Here is a 23985-nt window from a genome sequence, read left to right as displayed (position 1 = left end):
CAAATTTCTTGCTTTTAGCATAACTACGGGATTTCAGATGTAACAATTTTGAAAGCGGTATTTGCCTCGTAAAAAAGTAGATTCAAAACGCCGTACCCAAACTTGATGATGTTGGTGTCATTATATGCCTAGTTATAAAAGTATTTGCTACCCAATCAAAAACAAACAATGCCATAGTCTCAATGATATTGTTGAAATTGCAGATCTCGGGTGTTATGTCCTTATTGCACGGGTCACCCTGTACATCTTTAGCTATATACATTATTACGACCACCTGACGAAGATTGCCAATAGTGCTTTGTATTTCTTCACTTTATCTAATATATATATTCAACGCGAATGGTTTTGATAAAAGCAAACTTAAAAGGCATCATATGCACACAAAAAACAACCAAAGAAATTGAGATTCTGCCCTTATAGGCTATGTCATTTTCTAACAGTCAGCAATTACAACTCGAGATTTTGCGAAGGGCATACAATTCCTTTATTGACAAACTGGAGAGAAAATGTTGGATCTGGAAAAACTGTCTATTTGGAGCGAGAAGGACGTTAATTCATATACTTTGTATCAGAGTTAATGCCCTTCTGGCTCTTAACAGACAATCCATTAAATTCTTATCGACAGTCACACCTTCTCACTGATTTTTATTTCTTTAACATAAACTATTACAAATTATCGTCCTGTTAAACATCGTCTGCGGTAGAGCTACGAAGATGAAATATCCTGTTATCAAACCCACTTGATCGTAAATTCCGACATCATGTCAAGCTCTAGGCCCGATAATGTCAGTACCTGCAAGTATAATAATTAGATAGAAACAAAGGAATCAATCATTTAAATAAAATCATTAAATTAATAATAATTAAACACAAAGAATCGTAGGGGTGCTCTTTGAACATTCAAAATCATGAAGTAGAAAAAACCTGCCATCAATTTTTTTTTTCTTTTTCACGTTATACAGATTACGCTTATCTAAGTCTAGCACCCGAGTTTCCATTCAATTTAACTTATCTGAAATTCACTTTTACCTTCTCTATTCTATTTCGATTACTTCCCTATTTGCTATTGAAATACATACATCATCAATCGGGGAGAGTGTCCGATTGTGATGATCAGGATATAACTTAAAAATTATTACCTAAAAGAATAGTCGCCCATCCTCAAACCCATCCTCAAATTGGCACTAATTATCCTTATTTCCCCCTCCTATATTATTAAAGAAATGAAAATGTATATAAAATAAACCAATATAAAAGAAAGTTACAAAACTCAACAAAAAGTTATTTTGATTACAATTTTACGCCGTGTTGCCAATTTTGAGACTTTAGAGATTTGGGTCAATAAAATCACTTATATTTATGATCGGCCCGAGTATTCTGCATTGCAAATTGACATAAAATGTTCTGTCCTTTTAGCTCTTCCTGCTCATGTGTAATTCATAGAATTCTTAATCAAAAGGCATTTTTTTAAGTTATGAAATGAGACATAATTTCTTACATTTGTTGCGTCATCAAATACGACGCCATCTATCGGAGATTCACCGCCAGTGGTGGTTATTATGACGTCAGTCCCTTCCACGTAGTTGTCAGCGCCATATATGGAGATATCAGCAAAGTAAAGCGAGTTGGGATCTGTGTACCCATCGACACGGACTGTCATTGTGAGGATGCCCTGTAAAGAGAAAAAGAAGAAGATGATAATGATGGTTATGTTGAGGACGATGATGGTGATGATGATGATGAGGAGGAGGAGGAGGAGGAGGAGGAGGAGGAGGAGGAAGAAGATGATGAAGATGAGGATGGTGACAAGAAAGGAGGTCGGTGATGAGGAGGAGGATGGAACGGATGATGATGATGATGAGGGTGATGATGATAACGATGATGGTGAGGAGTGGGATGATGATGATGATGATGGTGATGGTGAGGAGGATTGCGAGGAGGATAAAGGGGATGAGACTGGCACTACTACCTTTAATAATCCGTCTACTAATGTTACTGTTGGAGACAAACAGAGCGGAAATTGAAATTGGGACAGCAATGGAGAGAAAAAGCAAAACGTAGATATGCAGACTCACGGATGGATGAGAGAGAGAGAGAGAGAGAGAGAGAGAGAGAGAGAGAGATAGGGGGGGGGGGGGGGGGGGGGGGGGAAGAAACAACGGAAATATAAAAAAACGAGTGATATGCAGTGTTCAAAAGAGGAAAAAGGGGGAGGTGAGAGACGGATGTAAAGAGAAAATTGCAAGTTAACATATAGAGAAGGGATAGAGGAGGAAAATGAGATAGAGACAGATATATATTTATAAAGAATAACAGAGGCATAAAAAAAATAGGAAAAGGTCAACATCGTGAGTATTACGTACCCAAAATAGAAGAAGCATACATTTGCATGAGGCACGTTGTTTAATTTGAACTTTATTTTATTTTATTTGCCACAGGCTGAACGTAATCACACTATACGCAGGCCGAAGCATAGACCAACATCGATGTAGATTTTACCCGTTGATTTTACCCGGTGATTTTACCCAACAACAAAATACCATATCTGTGCTTCATGAATAATATATTATCCATGCATGTACAGCGTTTCAACAAACATATGTTATGAAACTTTTGCCCAGCATTTTCTTTTCAACTATTCACAATAAAGTGAACTTGAAGCGTATCACAAGATGAAATTCCTATGGATTATAGTATTTTGTTCAAATGACGTGCCTCACAAGTTAATTTTTGCCACATCTAGTACCGGTCTCCCCGATTCATTCACATAATAACTCACCTCCGAAACAGAAAACTCTATCAGGCTGTATTCTCCATTCTCATATGAATCTGTGTTTGAAAAAAGGGATATTTATAGAAACAAATGATACAATCAACGCCATCTACATTCATCCATAGAAAAATTCACCGCGAAAACAGAACACTCTAACAGGCCGTATTCACCAATTTTATTGTTATCTGTGATTGGAAAAGAGGACATTTATAAAAAAATCCAATGATATAATCAATGCCATCTACATTCATCTATAGAAAATTCACCGCGAAAACAAAACACTCTAACAGGCCGTATTCACCACTTTTATTAGTATCTGTGATTGGAAAAGAGGACATTTATAAAAAACCAATGATACAATCAATGCCATCTATATTCATCCATAGAAAAATTCACCGCGAAAACAGAAAACCTTAAGTGGCTGTATTCACGATTTTCATACGTATCTGTGATTGACAAAGAGGACATTTTATAGAAGCCAAGGATATCATAAATTTGATATAATACAATCTTTATATTTCAGTCACACCGCCAAACCGACTCTTAGCCGATTCAAGACGGACGGATTCTTTTCATCCGGGGTGGGGTTTTTCCGGTCTGTTGTCGTTGTCCTGGCGGCTCTTCGGTGTAACTGGTGTTACGACTTCAAACCGATTCCGGGCCGACCGATTCTTTTCTTTTCGGATTATTGATTTCTGTATTTCGTCTGGTGTTGGTCGCCTTGGTGTGTGACTGAGGTTCTTCCTCTACATCTTGAAGTGTATGCCGAGCGAGATTTTACGTCATTTTTTTGCATTACAAAAATACATGCATGACGACGACTTTTAATAGCTTTGCATCGCATTGGTGTGACCTGTATTTATTTTTAATGTGGATTTGTTTTCCTTATGTTTGTCTGTTTGTTTGATTTTCTTTCCTTCAAATCTCGAACAATCTATTGTTCATAAAAAGCAATAATATATTATAGTGAAAGTTTGAGACAACCGGGTCTGTATGACATTTACTCATGCGACAATTGAACTGCGACAACTTCCTGAACTAGCCGAATTCTTAACTTCGAACCTTACAAAAGATTTATAATTAACCCTAACAATAAACCTAACATAAATCCCAATTAAACATGTTTAAATCTAACACCTGACGAAATAAATTCCGGAGCAAATATCGCAGGAACAAATTTCGGATTCCCATAGCCATTTTTTTTCTGATGAAAACAGGAAAGTTTCCGATACTGTTTACACGATACATTGATGCGAAGTGCAATATATTGAACATGATTTTTAATCGTAGGACGGTAATGTACCTCGTGACTCGCCATCATCCCAGAACAGGTCGCCAAAAGCCCCGTGATCGTCATCTAATGCGACAATGAGACCTAGTGGATTCAGACGACTACAGTGATCATGAAAACAAACAGAGTGAATTAAAAAAACGGGTTATAGAATGTAGGCAATCTAATTGTTTCAAATGCGTCACGTCAACATCGTCTATCTTGAGTTTGTGTCAATTTAAAACTCTTGCGCCCTCTAGGTTGTAATTTAGCCGAAAGTTTCTATACTACTTCAATTAATGCTTTGTTGCATTTAAGTTAGATATTGAAGTTTGACAACAACAGCAACAACAACACTGATGCTGATAATACTAACGAAATATTAATATTAATACTACAACAAGTACTCCTATATGTACTACTACTACTACTAATACTACTAATACTACTACTACTACTACTACTATACTACTACTATTACTACTACTACTACTACTACTACTACTAATACTACTACTACTACTTCTACTACTATTACTACTACTACTACTACTACTACTACTACTACTACTACTGCTACTACTAACACCTGTCTTACCTGTACACCGTGGTGTTAGAAGGCTGTTGGATTGGGAGTACATATCCTCCTCGTACATGAAGATTAAGGTGCTCCATGGGTGCTTCGAGTTGTGCCAATTTGCCTCGCTGCTCGGTCATCTCTGTTCCCTAAAATAAATTGAATGTATTTCTCCAAACTTATGGTTCGCGGTTTTTTATCTATTTATTTTAGATTTCATCTTTTATTAGCCGTGCTCTGTGTTATATCATATACAAATAAGACGCGTATTACTCTTTACGTCATCACACACACACACACAAAAAACCCGCCGCGGTGCGAATATAACATTGCCGTACTACATAACCGAATATGATAATTAAAACGGGATATTCATTAAGGTATTACAAATTCTCTTGTCATGAGTAGATTTTTTTCGGAAACAGTTGCGATCGTGTTTTTACAACTTATTTACTGTAGATATTACTTAATTTAAGTTATATACACGTAATTTTGTTTGACTATATTTTTCTTGATTCGAGTTATTAACCCGTATTGATATTTAACTGACTTTATATTCCACATACTAAGAATCTTGCTCTACGATTGGTCATAAGTAAATCACGTGATCAAAGATAGTTCGCCCATCATTGATGGGAGAAGCAAAAAGTTCGTTGCCCTTTGTAGATAGTACTACTATCTACAAAGGGCAACGCACTTTTACTGAAGATAGAGGTACTATCTACAAAGGGCGACGCACTTTCACTGAAGATTATCCAAAAGCGCACTAAAATAGGCGTAATTAAGCGCGCAATTCCAATGAGCGCAATTAAAGCAAACACATGCGCGCACCGTACCCTAAAAGGGTTGGGTTAAACTTTTAACCTTTTTGGTGTGAATTTGGGCCTGGTGTCTTTCATGTAGATGCATACACGTCCTTTTCTTGTTGTAGTTATATTGTTTTTAGATGTGGAGTATAAAGCAAATAATCACCTTTTGGTTTCAGGCGATGGCAAACTATCACTTCCTCGTCGATCAGAATGTATACGCTATCTTTCCTCAGCTTCGCTTCGGAAAGAAAGCTACATCCAGATCGCCTCGGAAGTGATAGTTTGTCCCATCACCTTCACCAACGGTAGTTATTTGCTTACTAACCGACTCTTCTGCTAGTTTGAGTCTTATTATTTCAATTAAAACATACATATAGATATGAATGTAGAACAAACAAACTTCAAACTTGAATGGACTTACGTCATAATAGTCGTACCATCTGGCATCCGGGAAGTATGCTTCGACGATAAATGTTTGCTATATAGGAGAAAAGGGACCAAGAAAAAACGGGGTAAATGTAAGAAATTAAACTGACCAATAGTTCGCGTGCACTTTTGAGATCCATAGGAGAAAAATTGGGCATCAACACCGCCCTCATTGTCAGCCAAAGTACTGGGCAAGTATTAGGTTTATATCACAACGAAGAGGTGTGGCATGCCTAATCACTAATGGTTTTGAATTTTGTTAAACATAAGATAAAAGTTATTGATAAGACATCATCTTGATTTTTACATTTTTTACAAATTGCAACGTTTGTTTTAAATAATAAAATAACGAAAAGAGACTTTTTGAATAATCTGTTTCATTTTAAAAATTAATACTAACAATAATAATACTACTTCTAATAATAATGACAATGATAATAAATTTCATAGGAAACGTCAATATTTACCTCTTCTAGCACAGGGGAAATCATGAAAGCTGGTCCCCACAGGAATTGCCTGTCTATGTCATAGGTCAAAGGGTCAGAGGTGAATCTGTAAAAAGTGAGTAAAATCTAAAATATCAAAGATCCAAATTATTATAGGGGTGTTAGTGGTTTGATCCCGCCGATGGAGGTGCTAGGATCGAGTCCCGGCATAGCAGTAAAGAGTATCGCAAAGTTGTCTTCATAAATTCACAAATTGGGCATATTCAACAACTTTGTCCATTACAATCAACAACAAAACTTGGGTTAAGATTAAGCATAACGTAATCTTGACATTAGTTGTGTTCTATGGGGCATGGAAATTGCCCTTACGTTGAGTTTTCTATTGTCTGTGCGATTTTATTAGTATTTGTAATCTTGCGCGGTAATTGTATGTTTTTTGTTTGTTTTGGGGAGGGACATTAGAAGGGATAGGGATTTGAGGATTCTTGCATTACTTTTCTTCATATCACTTGTTTAAATCTATTCATAATCAAAACAAAACAAATATGGAGGGGGCTTAATTTATTTATTTATTTATTTATTTATATTTTTTTATTTTTTTATTTATTTATTCATTTATTTATTTTAAATTTATTTATATATTTTTTAATTTAATTTTTTTTTTTTTTTTTTTTTTATTATTATTATTTTTTTTTTGGGGGGGGGACTTACGCCCCTCAAGGCCCTTCTAGCTCCGCTTCTGTTAATAATATTCTTACTCATTGAGCAGTGGTCGTACAACCGTCGAACTGTCTTTGTGGGCGTGGTAGAATAGTGTGTAGAGGTAAGGGAGCATGCGGTACCGATGCAATAAGATATCACGTGACATGTCGGCCATTTCTGTACTGAAGGCCGTAGGGTGCTGAGGCTGAAATGAAACGTGGGGAAAAAGTTGAGTTCAGGTAAAGATATTGAAATGATTTGTGAACTTTCTCATTTTGTTGTATGTAAATTTGGAAGAATTTCCCATGAAAAGAGTTGCCTGGTGAAATATGACAAGAAATAGCTGGGAAATTTGGATCAGACATTGAAAGTTTCGACCAAACTTCCATCGGTGCCACACACGCGTACAGTCACATATACCTATTTCTCGGGGTTGTGAGGTGTTGAGGCTGGAAGGAAGAGTCCAAGCTAAAGTTGAGTTCTTGTAAAGATAATGAAATGATATTCGAACTTTCACCTTCTCTCTCTCTATATATAATTATTATATAAGTCGGTTTGACTAAGGCACTATTTACGCCGTTATTAATACCGACGAGAGCAGGTATACATGAATAACTCTAAATTAACTTACGATCATTCCGTCGCCGTTGTGGTTCCTTGAATACGGATAGAACGCTCCAATTTGCATCCATCTCCAGCACATCTCTTCAGTAGTATTGTACCAAAACCCACAGATATCAGCTCCGATCTAAAACAAAATGAAACAAGAAAACAAAAACAAAAGCAAAAGAAGAAGAAGAAGAAGATAAGTACAAAATAAAAGAGTTAAAAGAGATTCAGTTTGTCTTCAAATTTCTAAGCTTCTAAATCATTTGGCACCCGAATATCAAAATAAGTGCCCACTGGAGGGGAGCTGCCCCCTTGAAGTACAATTCTAAGAATTTATCTACCCTTTTTTTTTTTTTAGGTGATGAACATGTTTATATGAAATATCGGATCCGCCAGCTCGTAATGTTCACTCAACAAACTTTGACAAATTGTAAATACATGTACCGGTATTATTATTCCCGAGTCTAGATTCTCATCACTTAAGAAAAGTTTGACAAACAGTGGTTGCGTCAAAAAAAGATGAACCAACATCCCACTCCGTACCAGAGTTTGTTTCACCACTTTTTAACGATTATAACTGCATCCTCAGTTATTTATTGTGATCTACCCCCCCCCCCCTGTAGGTTTTTCTCTGCAGATTGGTGACTTTGTCAGCGTAATGGCAATGTATATTTATTATCATTTTTTTCATAATCTTTGTCATTATTCATATCTTATTTCACATCTCACCTTATCGGCTTTCTTTAATACAAGAAGAAAATTGTAATAATACCATAAATACAAAGGTATCGTAATTCAACATATTAACATTGAAGCATATTAGAACAGTCCTCTTGCTTTTAGTTACCTGAAAAGTAAGGAATTAATTGAAATTGAAATGAGGATATTTCATCTTTTAAGAAATATCAGGACAAAAAATTGTTTTAATCGTTATACTTACATATGGAAATCCAAACATGTTGAACTCAAACATGCCTGTAGAGAGAGAGAGAAAGAGAGAGAGAGAGAGAGAGAGAGAGAGAGAAGTCAGTCGAAGCTGGGTTTTCCGTTTATTTTTAGGAATCTCTGAGTGGAAAAATCACATGGCTGGTATGTCATATATATTTAATTTGACTATGCATACATAACAAAGAAAATGCCTTATACTTGTGGAGAGCTGCTGTAGGTAGAGGTGTTGTGGTCTTGTGAATAAGTCTCTGGACCGTAAACCACAAGGTACGGGGTTCAAATCGCTGCCGCAGCACTAACGTCCTTTGACAAGACATCAATCTACATTTGCCTCACTCCACCCTCACCTTACGGTTGCCGCGGCTAAGGCCGGTAATAATATCCAAAGTCCTTTTGGAAGCGCGGTGAGACCTCATATCCAAATAAACGCGCAGTACAATAAAGGTATATTTCAAAATATATCACATAACTCGTCAAACACCGCGCCAGAGTTCCGACCACATATCCACACGTCGTGTGTCTGGACAGGTTGGTTGTCCAGACAGAAGATTTCAAGCAATGATTTGAAAAAAGTTTACTGGCAATATTACAAATGACGATTATTTTCCCCCGTTTAATAATCCACAGTCAAAAGTGAGAGCTTTAAGCGTCCTGACACACAACCCCGATCACACAATCTTAGTAGAGGGAACTGTTTGATTCACCATCAATTTAACCCATGAACCAACCCGCGTGCTCGTGTCACAACTTTGTTTCTCTCCGAGTTATGGGAGCTTGTATTGTACCCCCTCAACGTCTGCTATTTCAGCTCACCTACAATACTCCACCAAATCTGCTCCCAGAAACTCTGATTATCTCCTAGCCAATGTTGAGCATATTTCCCGGTACCAGCAAACGAGGACCGGGTCAGGACCAGGCTCCGTTTTTCTGGGAAGAGGGTCTCTAGAGTCCTGTGGAGAAAAAATATGTAGAACTTCATTGTATGACCTTAAAGGGGTGTAGCATGACGAGACTACTCGTCTTTCCCGCGGCCTGACTCGGGGCCGATCAGGTATAACGGACGACGTGATTGCAGTGCGTGAAGCGGAAGTGTGAGGAGAACTTCGGTCTGTTTCGCGACCGCTAGGGCGCGCTGACCGTTATAATCAAGACCATTCGTTTACGTGCAGTTGGCCAAAGAAGTCGTAGATGGCGTGAACCAGTATTTACCACGCTTCACCCCCTTTAAGGAGTTCGCCGAATACTTTGAAAGTAATTGTAAACCAGGCATTTTGAGGCACCATCTATCTAGTAAGTTATTCTCACGCGCTGTAGATTTTGCGAAGAATTATTAATACATAATTGAACAAGTAATTTACATATAATATAACTCTGCTATAAAAGCCTTTTCTCCTTTACTAAAAAGTAGTTCTCTGCACTATTATTAATTCGCTTTCAGGAAGAAGACATTTTGAGGTTCAAGGATATATTTAATTTTTATAGTGTAGGGAATTATTATCTTTATTGATCAGGGTAAATTATGCAGGCTGAAAATATACATCAAATATTGTTTCATGGATACATCAAAGTAGGTCCGAAATTTCAGACCCTTCCCAGTCATATTTGGAACATGTGACTGTATTTCAAGAGTGCAATACATGTCAAATGAATGAGCTACTATGATTTTTTTCTTCTCCATGGTACTAAATTATTTCTGTTCAAAGCTCTAAAATCTGTAAATCATCTTTACCACAAGCCAACCATCCCTTTTTGAAAAATGGAAGAAAGAAAGCATACTTACACGAAAGACATTTCACTCATTGCGTGACCATAGAGACTGTGTAAGTCATAATGCTTGCCGGTGTGATGCTGGGAATCCATGCAAATCGTCTTGGTGAAGATCTTTTCCTCTTCCATCAAGAGATCTGAGAATTATCGTGAAATTAATAATTCAATTTGATTGGGAAAGGAACAGAAAAGACAAAATGGACATGTCTTGTCTTTAAAGCTTACAAAAACACCTCGAAGTGGCTATCGACATCAAATTATTATGCAGCCGCTGCCTGCATCGCTTCACTTATATTTAGGTTTTCTGTTTATCCTTAGTTTAATGTTTATTGAAACGCTTACTTACATTCGGAGAAAAACATAATAGATTGAGTGAGAAAAAAAAGAGAGAAGATGAGGAAGATAAGGAGAGGTAGAGATAGAGAGAGAGGGGGGGAAAAGGGGGCGGGGGGAGGGGTAGGAGGGATTGGAGAAGAAAAAAAAACCTGTCATAGTATAACAAATGCAATCGATAACATGTAAGACGTTCCAAGAAATCCAAACGGTGGAAAGTGTTTAAAAAGGGGCCCAAATTTGTGTTAATAATTTCCCATTTCTCATAGCAGCAAGAGAGCCAACCATACAAGCCAAAATCGGTTCCAGTTGAACACGTTGCACATTCTTTGTTTTGTGCTTGCCCAACAAAGCAACATATGGCGCCGTATTGTGTCAACTTGGAACCTTTGTTGCATGTCGTTTACATAAGTTATTAAAACACTGCCGCGGTTGATCACTTCATATCTGAACGAGCCTTTACACTGTATTGGCGCATGTAATAGCGCAGTCGTTCGACGCCTCGTGTGCAGCAGCGGGCTTGACGCATTACTCACTTGGAAGGTAAGGAGGATAGTTCCATCTGTTATCGGGGCATTCCCCTTCGGCTGTCGAACCCCGGATGAAATTGGAAGGTTCGTTCATATCCTGTGAAATAATACATGACGAAATTAGGTTCGTTTATACCCTGTAACATAATACACGTATACTCTGTCAAATTTCAGAACGATGTTTTTTCTCATTTCAAAAGTGATACATAGCTGTACATTTATTATTATAAATATATTACACCATATTAAATTATGAAAAGTAATTATATTTCTTGATATTAAATACTTTCTACAATTTCAAATGAATGCATCATTCAATAAGGTGAGGATGACAACTGTGGAAATAATCGTCTTTCTTAGTCAGTTCATCGGTCTGTTCATTGGTGTCAGACTGTAATATTAATGTTAAACAATATAGATATATCGATTGCTAAGAGAGGTCTGTGTTTTTTATAGGCTCAAGGGGAAGCAACGTCCCCGAAAGCCAGTATAGAAATATCCAGACCTCGAATATTAAAACAGTCGATATCTCTTTTATATACCGAATTGACACAAAAATCTACCAAGGATTCTTACCTTATCCTTTTCTTGAGTAAAGATTGGTTAAAACAGCAGAGAAAATCTGAGACACTGTCTGTTAATCTTCGCTGGAAAGATGACTGAATGTTACAATTATTTGGGAATCGCAGACAACAAGCACTGTATGGTATCCGCGCTCGCATAATTTTTTAACACGTAAACCAATTGGGATCTCATCAAAATGTTATTATTTTCCCGGAACCCGAATTCTTTAGAGATTCTCACTCATGAACTATTAATCGTTACTGGCATTGTTTTTTTTTTTTTTTTTTTTACGGGAATTGCTAAAATCACGACTCCAATTTCGACCAATCAGATGGCTAGATTCTAAAGAGAGGTATATAAATCGCAATAGTAGTCGATGAGGGTTACCGGCCGGCCGGTTGAGAAGAGACGTAACTTACAATCCAGAGAGCATCGTACGAGATGACGTCATGGAAATCTGAACAGAGTGTTGTCCACCAGCCTTGTGCAGCAGGATTTGTAAAGTCCGGATACACGCTCTCATTAGGCCACACCTATATAAGGAAATAGAAAATAGGGTATTTTGTTACAAAGTATCCAATTGTTTAAAAACTTTCACGCGACACTCAATTATGTGCAATTTAAAGATCCTTTTATCCATGGACATTGTGTATAAAGTCCGGATACACGCTCTCATTAGGCCACACCTATATGGAATGCAATATAAATATGGCATTTGTTACAGAGTATCCTATTGGTATAAAAAGGCTATCACGTGACACTCAATACATTGTTATGCGCATGTGCGTGGGCGTTCAATTTAAAGACCCTGTTATCGCTGTTACATTGGGTATATATCGCGCAAGGACTGTTAAATATAAGAACTTTTAAAACACCAATGTCGGTTACTCTTTTCAGCGATTCTCCACCCATGAAATACAATCCGTATAGGTGTTGCGGCCTAGTGCATAAAGTATAGGTTACCGGACGTTTGTGATAGTGGGTTGCTGGGATTACTAGAGACTTTTAGATTTGCACGATGAGAACGTGGACTGCTACGTATGACATCCTTTTAAGGCAATGTGACGACCTTTTAAAGCACTACCGGGCACTGTCAGTACGTGCCTTAGGACGTCATATTGCGTTAACAGGATGTCACACCTAGCAGTCCAAGTTCTCGTCATGAAAATCTAAAAGTCCTTAATAACCGATGAGAACAGTCCAAGCAGGGATGACTAGGATTAGAACAATAGAAATGATTCTTACTCTTCCAACGATGGGGTCGATACCTTGTGGGTCTAGGACAAACACATTAGGATCCAGACCAGAGTCATAAGCGTGATATCCTTCTTCTTCCTTGATACAGTGATCCTGTAAAACAAAACAAGTCAACCCAGTTTGAGTTCTCGGAAACACCTCAATTTAAAGTCCTGTCTAAAGTCCTGTGTGACAGCTTTGGTGTCTAAGTCCAGACTTTCGCATTCTGAACTTGGACTGACTGTATTTAAAAACTAAAAATTTATAACACATGTAGACTTTCTTACCAGAATGATGATGTATTTCTGCCCATGGGCGTGAACTTCATCTACAAACTCTGGAAGACCATCATAGGCGACCTGGTCATATGTGAAATCTTTCTTCTCGTCCATATAGTCTATATCTCCATATTGAACATCCTGTGGGTGACAAAACAAAAAAGAAGAAAATTGTGATAAATGGCATGGTAGCTTCTATATTCCAACAACCAATTGGTGTCATATATCTATTGCGCGGAAAACATGCTTTGACAACCCTAACTTCCGAAAACCCATACTTGTCCCGACAACATATGATTACACAACGATTATTTTGGCAAACCTGTGTTCTGACAACTTTTGTATTGACGCAAACACATGTTCTATCAAAGTTTTGTTCTGACACCCCTTCGTTCCGACAACCCTATGTTCCGAAACCCCAATGTGCCGGCGATCCTACGACAATCCTGTATGTTCTGACAACACTATTTTCTGACAACCTTATACGTTCTGTCAACCCTCTGTTCATACAACCATGTCTTCTGACAACCACGTGTTAAAAAAACCTAAGTCTAGACTACAAACCCAATTTTCTGAAAAGCCCGTGTTCCGATAACCCCATGTTCTGAATTGCCTGTGCTTCGACAACCCTATATATTCTGGCAACCCTGTGTTCAAACAATACATTTTACCCCCTTTGTTGTGAAAGTGTGGGATATACAACCAACGAACATGGATTTAATTAACCCTACATTGTGACATCCAGACTATAATACAGGCCACCTATTTACGATGATACATAAGTTAATGCTGTATGTACACATAAGTTTTGGTTAACTCTAACTATCTGCGCGTCTCTGTAGCGTATGGAATACGGGGTATCACCATGTAGCCCGTTGACTTCTGAATTCTCCCATTCTCATAGGTTTGATACAGGGGCCACCATGTTCCAGTAGGCAATGGGTTAAATACTTACGTATGGAATTCCAGCTTCGATCATGGATGACCAGACTTCCTTGACTCTTTCGAGGCTACCATAGTTCCATCGACTCAGTTGGAAACCTAGCGACCAATAAGGAACCATCACAGGTCTTCCTATGACCTGTTCAATAATAACGATATTTATTTAGTAATAATAACAACAACAAATTGATAATGAATTTGAGAACAATAGCATTAGTAAAGATGATGATGATGATGTCGATGATAATGATGATAATGATGACACAAATTAGTCATATTAATAATATTGAGTGGTTGAGAATAACCGCGTAACAAATCAAATCAAAGTTTAGACATTATAGATTAGTAAGTACTTGTATATTAAGAAAGCAAAGACGTACCCCCCAAATAAATCAAATTAGGCTTCAGTCCTCTTTTATTTGTGTCTTTTATGTATAATTTTTTTGTCTTTTTTGCTTATGTCGTTATTCTTTTGCTCCAATTCTAAGTGGATAAAATTTCGCACATTACCTCGCCATATTGTTGGATGACGTTCTCCGGTGTTGGACCGGTAAAGACGTAGAAGTCCAAAACCCCTCCTATAGTCCGATATGTTAAGGCTGGCGTCGGCTGCAGTACGATATCTATTCGAAATTTCAAAAATCACCGTCATTATTTTTGGACAAACATGAATTATAACTTTAAGCTACGTACACAAAAAGAGGGGAGAGGGAGAGAATTAGAGAGTACGGGAGGAAAAAGCTTAAATACCAAATATAATTATGTATGATAATAATTTGTGCGCAAGTGTTTGAATGCGGGATGGTCAGGGGGGGGGGAAGAGATAAAGGGGTATGAGAAAGAATAAACGGACATATATATATATATATTAATATCCATCCTTTTACATCACATTTAGGCTCATGCCACAGAAGGACTATTAACTTAATAAAATAATCAGACATACTGAATTCTTAGATGTGGTAGGTAAAAATCGAATTAAAAAAAAAAATTGTACCCAGTTACAATTTTGTTTGTATATGTCGAGGTGTTCTGTTCTGGTGGATAAGAGGATAAATCAAAAGGTACTGGGTTCAAATCCCTACCGCAGCACTTAAACGTCCTGTGGCACGAAATTAAGTTCCATTTGTCTTGGCTCCAGCGTAGTAAGTGGTTATCAGACACAAAGAGACGTTATACAAGAACATCATAAAACTATTTTTCATATAATTATTTGCTTTATATGGATTTGAATCTCTTACCCATTGCATTACTATTCATAAGGAAGACTCCATGAGCGTTTCCACCATCCTCAATACACATGTAGAAGGGATGATGACCGTACAAATTCCATGCATCCTGGGGAAATTATTAAAAAAACATCAGTGTACAAATATTTTAATTTTCATGAGTTAAATAGTCAAAACTGGTATGTAGGGCAACAGATGGAGCTGTTCCATTCAACCAGGATGTACTACGTTGCATGATAATAATAATAATAACACGTTCATTTTGTTCATAGTGCTCGTAATGCTGATTTTGTGAATATCGTGTTCACACTGTCCTACATTTTATTTGTTTTGGTGTGAAATAACGTGAACACAACTGCATATTACATAGTGTGTATGAAAGATAAAGTGAACACAGCACGAATTTATGCCTAACTGATAATAATGATTTTCAAAGCTCTTTGGAAACGCATAATGTAACGTACGCTATACAAATAGGAAATATTATTATCTGTGTGAACGCATTCAGTTCACAATCGTTTTTAATTGTCTATCTCCGTGTTATTCCCGGTTGTTTTTACGGTGGTAACCTACCACTGGGGCAACGTCACGTGTGAAAATACCCCAGGTCTTCCAGTTGAGGTCGAGGCGGAACCGGCGGTGGTTGTGCTCTCCGAACCCGTAGAGGTTGGACGACGGGAGATAAGTCGCAATCTGAAGAAATTGGTCCTCAAAAGTCAAACCACCCAATGAAGTATTGAAACTTTTAGAGAGAAAGAGAGAGTAAGAGGGTGATAGAGAGAGAGAGAGAGAGAGAGAGACATAGAGAGACAGACAGAGAAAGTTTGAGCGCGCGAGAGAGATACAAAAGGATAAAGAAAGGAAAGGGGAGAATGGGAGGGAAGGAGAAAAGAAGAGAGACAGAAACGGAGGGAGAAGGGGGAAGAGGTTGAGAGGTTGAGAGAGAGAGAGAGAGAGAGAGAGACAGAGACAGAGACAGAGAGAGAGAGAGAGAGAGAGAGAAGGGGAGACAAATATTAACCAAGTGTGGTCTTGTATTTTAGACATTTTTTGTGGACATTGCAATATTTAGTTTGACCATTTTTTCCATTGGAAACACATAAAAACACGACTCCTGGGATGGCGATCAAGCATAATTCCTTTATCTGGCATTACAGTGAAAAAGCAGTGATTTAAACAAAGAGTCGAACGATATTTCACATGGCAAATACTCACCAATATTTGCATAAAAACCCTGAAGATTATCGCTATACAACAATGATTTGAATTTGGATTTGGATTTGAATTCCGCCATAAATGGTGGAAAAGTCGGTCAGGGAAATATGCTTAAAAGACGGTACACTCAAATAAACATATTCCAAGGTAGATATAATTAAATTTATATTCTTTAATCTAAAGAGGACACTCTTAATTGTCTACTCCTGACACTTTTGTCTTCACTAATAACAGTTCTCGACTTCCCAATACTCCAATGTATCTATAGTCGTACCATATACTCCTATTTTTGACAGACCATACTAAGGCATGGTATCATTATCAATATGGAACCTCATAAGTTTTCCAATGGTATTTGTAGGGATTCTTTGTGTGAACTCGAGGGAGGAGTATGTAAATATGTTTTGACCACTTTGTTGACGTACGACCTTATAACCGATGAATTAACCGATGGATTACAGCATTAAAAAAAGCTTGCCAAGAAGAAGAAAAAATTGTCAAAAGGGAAAAAACTAACTTCGCTTTTTTTTCATTATAATGTATGCGTGTAGACGTGAATGTGTGTCTGGGTGCGTGTGGGTGTTATGGGGTGTGTTTGTGTGTGTGCGCGCGCGCCGTTATTGTACCTTTTTATACAATAATTGTGTGTCTATCTTTAATAAAGAGATGTGATTCGAATCGATCGCAACTTAATATGTCGCTTATTTAAGATAGCATATTGTTAACTTGCGATTGATTGGAGGACTTGCGATCAATTCCTATCAATCGCAATTCTGAAATATGAGAGTGAACATTTACGATTGACTGTAGGACTTACATTCAATCACATTTTGTTTTACAAGACAGGGCCGAGATCTGATTTGTCTCGCCCGAGTCATGATTTTGGTGTCACAATCAAATGGACTCCTCTTGGGGTTCGCCCTGAGGTAGGGTGATACAGGAGGATCCTTTAGCTAGATCAACTCCATTTTACCCGTGTGTCATCCCCCCCCCCCTTCCCACCCCCGCCCGAAGGAGCATAACACAAGCAAACTACATGTATGATATTAGGACTTCGAGGGTCTCCGACGCACAGAGATGCCCTAGATTCTACAACCGTATATTAACACCCCCCCCCCCCCCACTTGACGGTAAAATACCATACCTTTAAATGCAACTGGAAAAAATAGACCTTAAACAAAGCTTTAATTGGAGACTGCACCAGATTGGGTTTTCATTATGTCATATTCGGTGCCATTGGTTAGGAGAGTTTGGCCAGCACAAAACAAAAGAATATACGCCATGTTGTACCTAACTGAAACCAAGTTGGCCAAACTCTGTGTATAGATTGCTCTGGTCATATTTATATACTGCTTACATGGCTGTATTGGTGCTGATTCGGATGATCTGTAAACTGAAAGGATTCCTGGTATAGGAGACGTCATAGAGTGGGTTTGGGGCTTGTTCTTCTGGCGTCGGGACCTCTAGGGGCACCTCAAAGCGGGACGTCAGGGGATCTGATATCTTTATTACCAGAAGAAAGTGGAAAACATCAACAAGATTAGTAACGATGATGATGGTGATACTTATAAAAGTAGCAAGCACCATATTTATTATTTGTTATCATTAGTACTATTATTGTTTTCATTATCATCATCTTCAATTATCATCATCTTCATCATCCTCATCATAATGATTATAATAACAATGATAATAAAAACAACAAGAAGACAAATGAAAAAAAATCAACTAGTACATATACTAATAACTACAACTGATAATAGTAATACAAAGAAAAAGAAGAAGAAGAAGAAGAAGAAGAAGAAGAAGAAGAAGAAGAAGAAGAAGAAGAAGGAGAGGAAGGAGAAGAAGAAGAAGAAGAAGAAGAAGAAGAAGGAGAAAAAGAAGAAGAAGAAAAAGAAGTTAGAAGAAGAAGACGAAGAAGAAGTAGAAAAAGAAGAAGAAGGACAAGAAGGTAAAGGAGAAGAAGGACAATATCAAAATTAAACTGTCATTTCATATTATTTTTAGGATTAACGAAAATGCCTGGAAAAGCCATTGCTGTATCAAATAGATAAAATTAATGTAGCTTTTAACTTCTTTTCTAAAGTCCCTCTTTAGGTAGTTAATACATACGTATTACTAAACGTATTACCACTACTGACGAGTACCTGAGATAATTTTCCTCATGTGCTCTTGTACTATTAATTTCTTTACCTAATATTTGACAAAACAGAATCTTTTAGATCATCAAAATTGATTAAAATTAAGTTGCTTAAAAACTTCAATCTCTAGAATTTAGATTAGATTGATTAACAATAATTTAGATAAACAATTTGCCCTTTTTTAAAGGGGTTCTCTTTTTTTCTTACCTTGAAATGAAGACGTTCATCGGTCTGCATCTCAACCTCAATCTCGATGGTATCGGCCGCCATACCGTACCTCTGTGGCTTATTCTTCCTTCCCAAACGAACTTTCCAACCTAGTTTTGTCGTCGTTGGTTCACTAATCTATTCAACATCAAGAACATAGTTGATTGAGCGAATTAATTAATGAATAATGAATGTATTATTTATAAACTAAACTGATAAAAAGATAAGTGAAGACATAAATAGATCAGTGATAACGAAATGCAATACATAAATTGATTGATTAGTAGACTAACCAGTGAATGAAAACACACGACCGCAAATACTTTCGAGAAATGAACTAGAGATCAATTTCAATATCTTATGTTGTCAGGTCCTGTCAGGTACCTATTTAGCTCACCTGGGTCGAGTGTGGCTACTAAAAGGTGAGCTAAATAGGTACCTGACAGGAATCAATTCATTGAAATGCTAGGCTATTGAAAGCCGGGGTAATAATTTCCAAATTTGAAACCGCAGAGAGGTGTTTAAATGTGATATGCGCTATATATACAAGAACGAATATCAATATTACTCTTATTATCTATGTCATGGCAGCACATTGCTATAGCTGATGCACAAAGCCATTCGAACTGTTTTAGGTTGGTTTAATGAAAGTGTTGCGATCGTGTTAATATGAAATGTCTGTACCTTTCTTATCGCACTTTGTATAAATGTATCAAGTATGTATTTCATCTTTTGCACAAGCTGCGCCTTGAGCATTTGACTGTCAAGTGGATTTGGCGCCTTATAAATCATATGTATTATTATTATTATTAAATGAAAATGAAATTCATAAATATAAATCAGCAAGAGGAATACAATAATAATGATAATAATAACAATAATAGTAATGTGGGGTCTTGTATCCTGGCACATTGCCAAAATTGATTCTTGGCGCTCCATTATCATTTCCCCCAGCTTAAACACTGCTACCATTACAGCGCTCGAGCATTTTCAGGAAAATAGATTAAAACCTTGCCATAGGAAACCAGTGCTTCGACAGGGATCCGAACCTCGAACCTTATGGTATACATTCAGGAGACTTATCCAATTGACCACCACACCTCAACGACACGGCTGACAAATTTCTTTTAAATATTGTATTTATATCTTTTATTCCATTTTCCATTGTTATACTCTAGAACGAGAGACATCACGGCGCTGCACTGGAGCCAGGGGAATAAAAGGATTACTGCGCCCCACATGTGCTCCAATTTTCAAACCTTAAAAAAAGAGAGAAAAACCCTTTTCAGTGATATGCTATCATATACTCATTATAATGCTAATAAACCCGGTTTACTCAAGATAACAAAGTAGATCATGAAACGTGGAAAATAGAGATAGACATTTAAATATTTACGCGTTCAACATGTTGATAAAAACCGTATCATTCTGCTCAAAGCACCAGTGATAGTCTTAAAGGACTAACATTACTCTTAACAGATGACGATGCGTTACGTTTACTTTAAAAAGGAGATGAAAACATTTCATGAATTGTACACAACAAAGATTTTCATGGCAAGACAATTTCGCGAGTCGCAAAAAATCAATGCGTGATTTGTACGCAATTATTTTTGTGGCTTGTAATCCACTTGCAAAAATGTCCCTCTCTTTGACTTTAATCTTAACAGTCGACATTAACCATAAAATGAAATGAGTGGATTAATTAACAATCCATAATTATTTGACAAATGGAACATCACGAAATAGCACAAGAATTGCCAATAAATAAATTATTTTATAGAACCCGTTTTTCAAAATATATCGAGGCCTACAGGTAATTGTACATTTCAAGATTTCATCATTAGTGTTTTAACCTACATGCACATACTTCAAAAAGGGCAAAGGTAGTTATGTTGGGACGAAGTTTGAGATATTGTCTCGAGCCAAAAATGATAAACAATACTATCGTAAATATTTGTCATAATTTATTTTTAAATAAACCTATTAATGATAAGCAGGTGCATGATTCGGAAGCATGTGATCAGCGATCTACAAGAAAATTTCATGTCTCATCATTCCACAGATGACAACGAGATGGGAGACATAATATACAATTACACAGACAGAGAGAGAGAGGGAGAGAGAGGTAGAGAGAGAGAGAGAGAGAGAGAGGGAGAGAATTAGAGAGAGTTGACATGAATTAATGTTTCTGCTATATTATAACTCATTCATCTCCCTGTCATCTTTCTTTCTATCTTTCTTGTTCTCTCTCCCTATAAAGAGTGAGGGAGAGACAGAGAGAGACAGACAGAGAGACAGAGACACACACACACACACACACACACACACAGATGTAGACAGGGTTGCGAGAAAATAATGTTTCTGCTATATTGTTACTCATTCATCTCCCTCTCATCTTTCTTTCTATCTTTCTTGTTCTCTCTCCCTAGATATGGAGAGAGAGAGAGAAAGGTTGAGACAATATTTCTGCTATTGGTGTTAGTCTCTCTCTCTCTCTCTCTCTCTCTTCCCTTCCCTAATCCCTCTTCCTCCCAGGCTCCCTACCGATTTAAAAGCAAATCAATATAAAATATGGAAAACAACTTGGGTATGATTCACAAGCATATCGTTGAAAATGATAATCATCTCAATCTACACTGGAAATGCATAAAAATCCTGTCTGTAAGTAGAGTGAGCGTCGTATAATTAGATCTACTGATACATTCAATTATTAAAGAAAAACCCCGGGTAAAAACTTAACTTATTCTGAGAGATTTGTCATATTCTTGCCTACTAATCTACAAGATTCCCCACAAAAATGTATGAGAAAGGCACAAATTAAAGCAAGAATAATCTACAGTTTCTCAGCACGACATGGGCATCGCCATTTTCTTGGTAACGTGACGTACTATGTGAAGTCGTTTAGCAAGTGAATGTATAAACACGTATGGATATATGCTTCCTTCCCAGGCGTGTGTTGTGTTGAAGCATTTTATTCACCAGTTATTATTCGTTTTACTACAATTGCCAAAAAGGTAATTGCATAAATAGATTGGTGCTCTTCTGGGTTTATTAAATATGTAAACATTTTGCATATCTATTTGTATTTTTATAAAGAAAGGCAACATGAAAGTTTTTGTTTTTTATCGTAACTTATTTCATATTGTTAGTTTTACTTGTTTATCACTGTGCTTTATTTATTAAATTTGTTGTCTTTTTCTTCCTACTGTTATATGTATGATTTTGTTTTGAGAATTTGTACATATGTGTATTTTTTACTGAGACAGTGCCTTATGGAAGACCAGTTTTTAATCTGAATGAGATACCCTGTATAAATATGTGAAATAAATAAATAAATAAATAAGGGTTTCTCATAAAATGAAATAGATTTGTTAACTGCTATATTTCAGTATTTTTAAATGAATTAGTTGCAATAACTTTTCCCCTTTTATATATTTTTTCACCAAATATAATTAATATCTTTTCAGCTATGATTCTTTCTCATTGAAAAGTAAAGTTTTTGTTATTGATTTAAAAAGTCTTTCCAACTTAAGCTTGGTGCATGATACAAGTACAACCTTAACTGGTACGTCACATTTTTTAGACAACGGCTTCGCCCATGCCATGCTAAAGTAAACAAACATCACGTCATGCCAAGAATATCTTCATTTATATGTCTCTTGTACATATATCTATGTACATTATTCCCTACGAAAAAGTGCAAGAGATGTATTAATAAAGATACTATTGGCATGATGTGATGTCTTTTAGCATGGCATGGGCGCAGCCATTTACTTGAAAATATGACGAACCAGTTGAGGTACACTTTGGTGGGGAATCTTGTAGATTAATGGGCAAGAATATGATAAAATCTCTCAGAGTATTAAGTAAAGTTATTTCTTGGAGTGAATTTTCCTTTAATGTTACGTATTACAGTGTTCATGGAAATGGAAATGGCGTAGCACCACTGCACCCATTAATCAGAGGGGGTACTGATCTTATGGGGGAACTGTTAGGTTGATGGATTGCGAACTAACAAATCTACCGATTGGGGGTAAGGTAAGCGAGGGGTCTTATAATATTCACACTCCCTGTCTCTCCTTGTTTTGTCTCTTTCTCTCTCTGTCTCTGTCTCTGTCTCTGTCTCTGTCTCTGTCTCTCTTTAAAAAAGGCCAGTCAAAAGGCAAAAGGGGAACATGTCCCATGTCCCTTCCCCGCAGGCCTATAGCTAAACCACACACACCCATATTTACAGAGATGATTACATACCAAAAATGGGGATCGATAAAACTAAAAAAGGGTGATTTAATGCTCACCATAGCGTAACCGTAGTCACCATTTGGGTGGTAATAGCACCACGGAGCCCCCTCCACGTCGGTCTCACTCCACACACATGCTCTGTCCTCACAGGTCTGCTGCGACCCTCCAGCCTCGGGATAACAATCGAACCTCTCAATCCCAGGAATGTCGCGGAACGGCACCGCCCCGAGCTCACCGTCGTCCCAGTCGACGCCGTAATAGATGCTCAGGCCGATCCCCACGCCTACCAGGACGAAGACCATGACGCCCAGGGCTCCGAGCACGGCCTTGTTTGCCATCGTTGATCACGAAGTACTCGAATTTGAAAGCGTTTAATAGTGTTGTAGCCGCAGCCGTGCTGCGAGCGGTTTCGAGATCAGAATGGATATGTGCAGCACCCTATTTTCCTTGCGTCACTTTGACTGTGCGTGTACTTGAGATAAATGAGACAGTTACAGTTACAGATATCGAGTTGTATAATTCTCCGCTCGAATTGTGCACAAGACTGTGTTTAAACACCGATGAGCATGTTTATATCCCTATAACATAGCCAATGGCAAACAAGAAGATATAAAAAAGATAACAAATCCTGAAAATTGCCCGGACAAAGGTCAACGAGCCAGTAGGTACTCCATGTGATTGCATGCACTCTAATTTGAAGATAGGATGGGATATATCTCACGCAGGTGGTTGTTTATATAG

General features: G+C 37.4%; 1 protein-coding gene across 1 annotated transcript; it reads right to left on the bottom strand.

The window, feature by feature from the left end:
• On the bottom strand, positions 1-23798 carry LOC588081 (sucrase-isomaltase, intestinal). Its single transcript, XM_030982207.1, has 23 exons — positions 23301-23798; positions 19006-19143; positions 18012-18157; positions 16013-16181; positions 15452-15548; positions 14721-14833; positions 14224-14349; positions 13278-13409; positions 13000-13104; positions 12174-12287; positions 11197-11287; positions 10341-10464; positions 9374-9510; positions 8553-8587; positions 7635-7751; positions 7060-7208; positions 6323-6407; positions 5851-5907; positions 4642-4769; positions 4077-4165; positions 2780-2829; positions 1499-1672; positions 1-793 (listed from the first exon to the last, which is right to left on the bottom strand). Exons 1-23 carry the CDS (start codon positions 23580-23582, stop codon positions 731-733), a joined length of 2721 nt encoding a protein of 906 aa, XP_030838067.1. The 5' UTR covers positions 23583-23798; the 3' UTR covers positions 1-730.
• Positions 23799-23985: the final 187 nt, after the last annotated feature.

This window comes from Strongylocentrotus purpuratus, unplaced genomic scaffold (genome assembly GCF_000002235.5).
Source record: "Strongylocentrotus purpuratus isolate Spur 01 unplaced genomic scaffold, Spur_5.0 spur5_scaffold_12, whole genome shotgun sequence".
In the NCBI taxonomy this organism is placed as follows: Eukaryota; Metazoa; Echinodermata; class Echinoidea; order Camarodonta; family Strongylocentrotidae; genus Strongylocentrotus; species Strongylocentrotus purpuratus.
The sequence above is the reverse complement of the archived record's forward strand: the minus strand, read 5'-3'. Positions and strand labels throughout refer to the sequence as shown.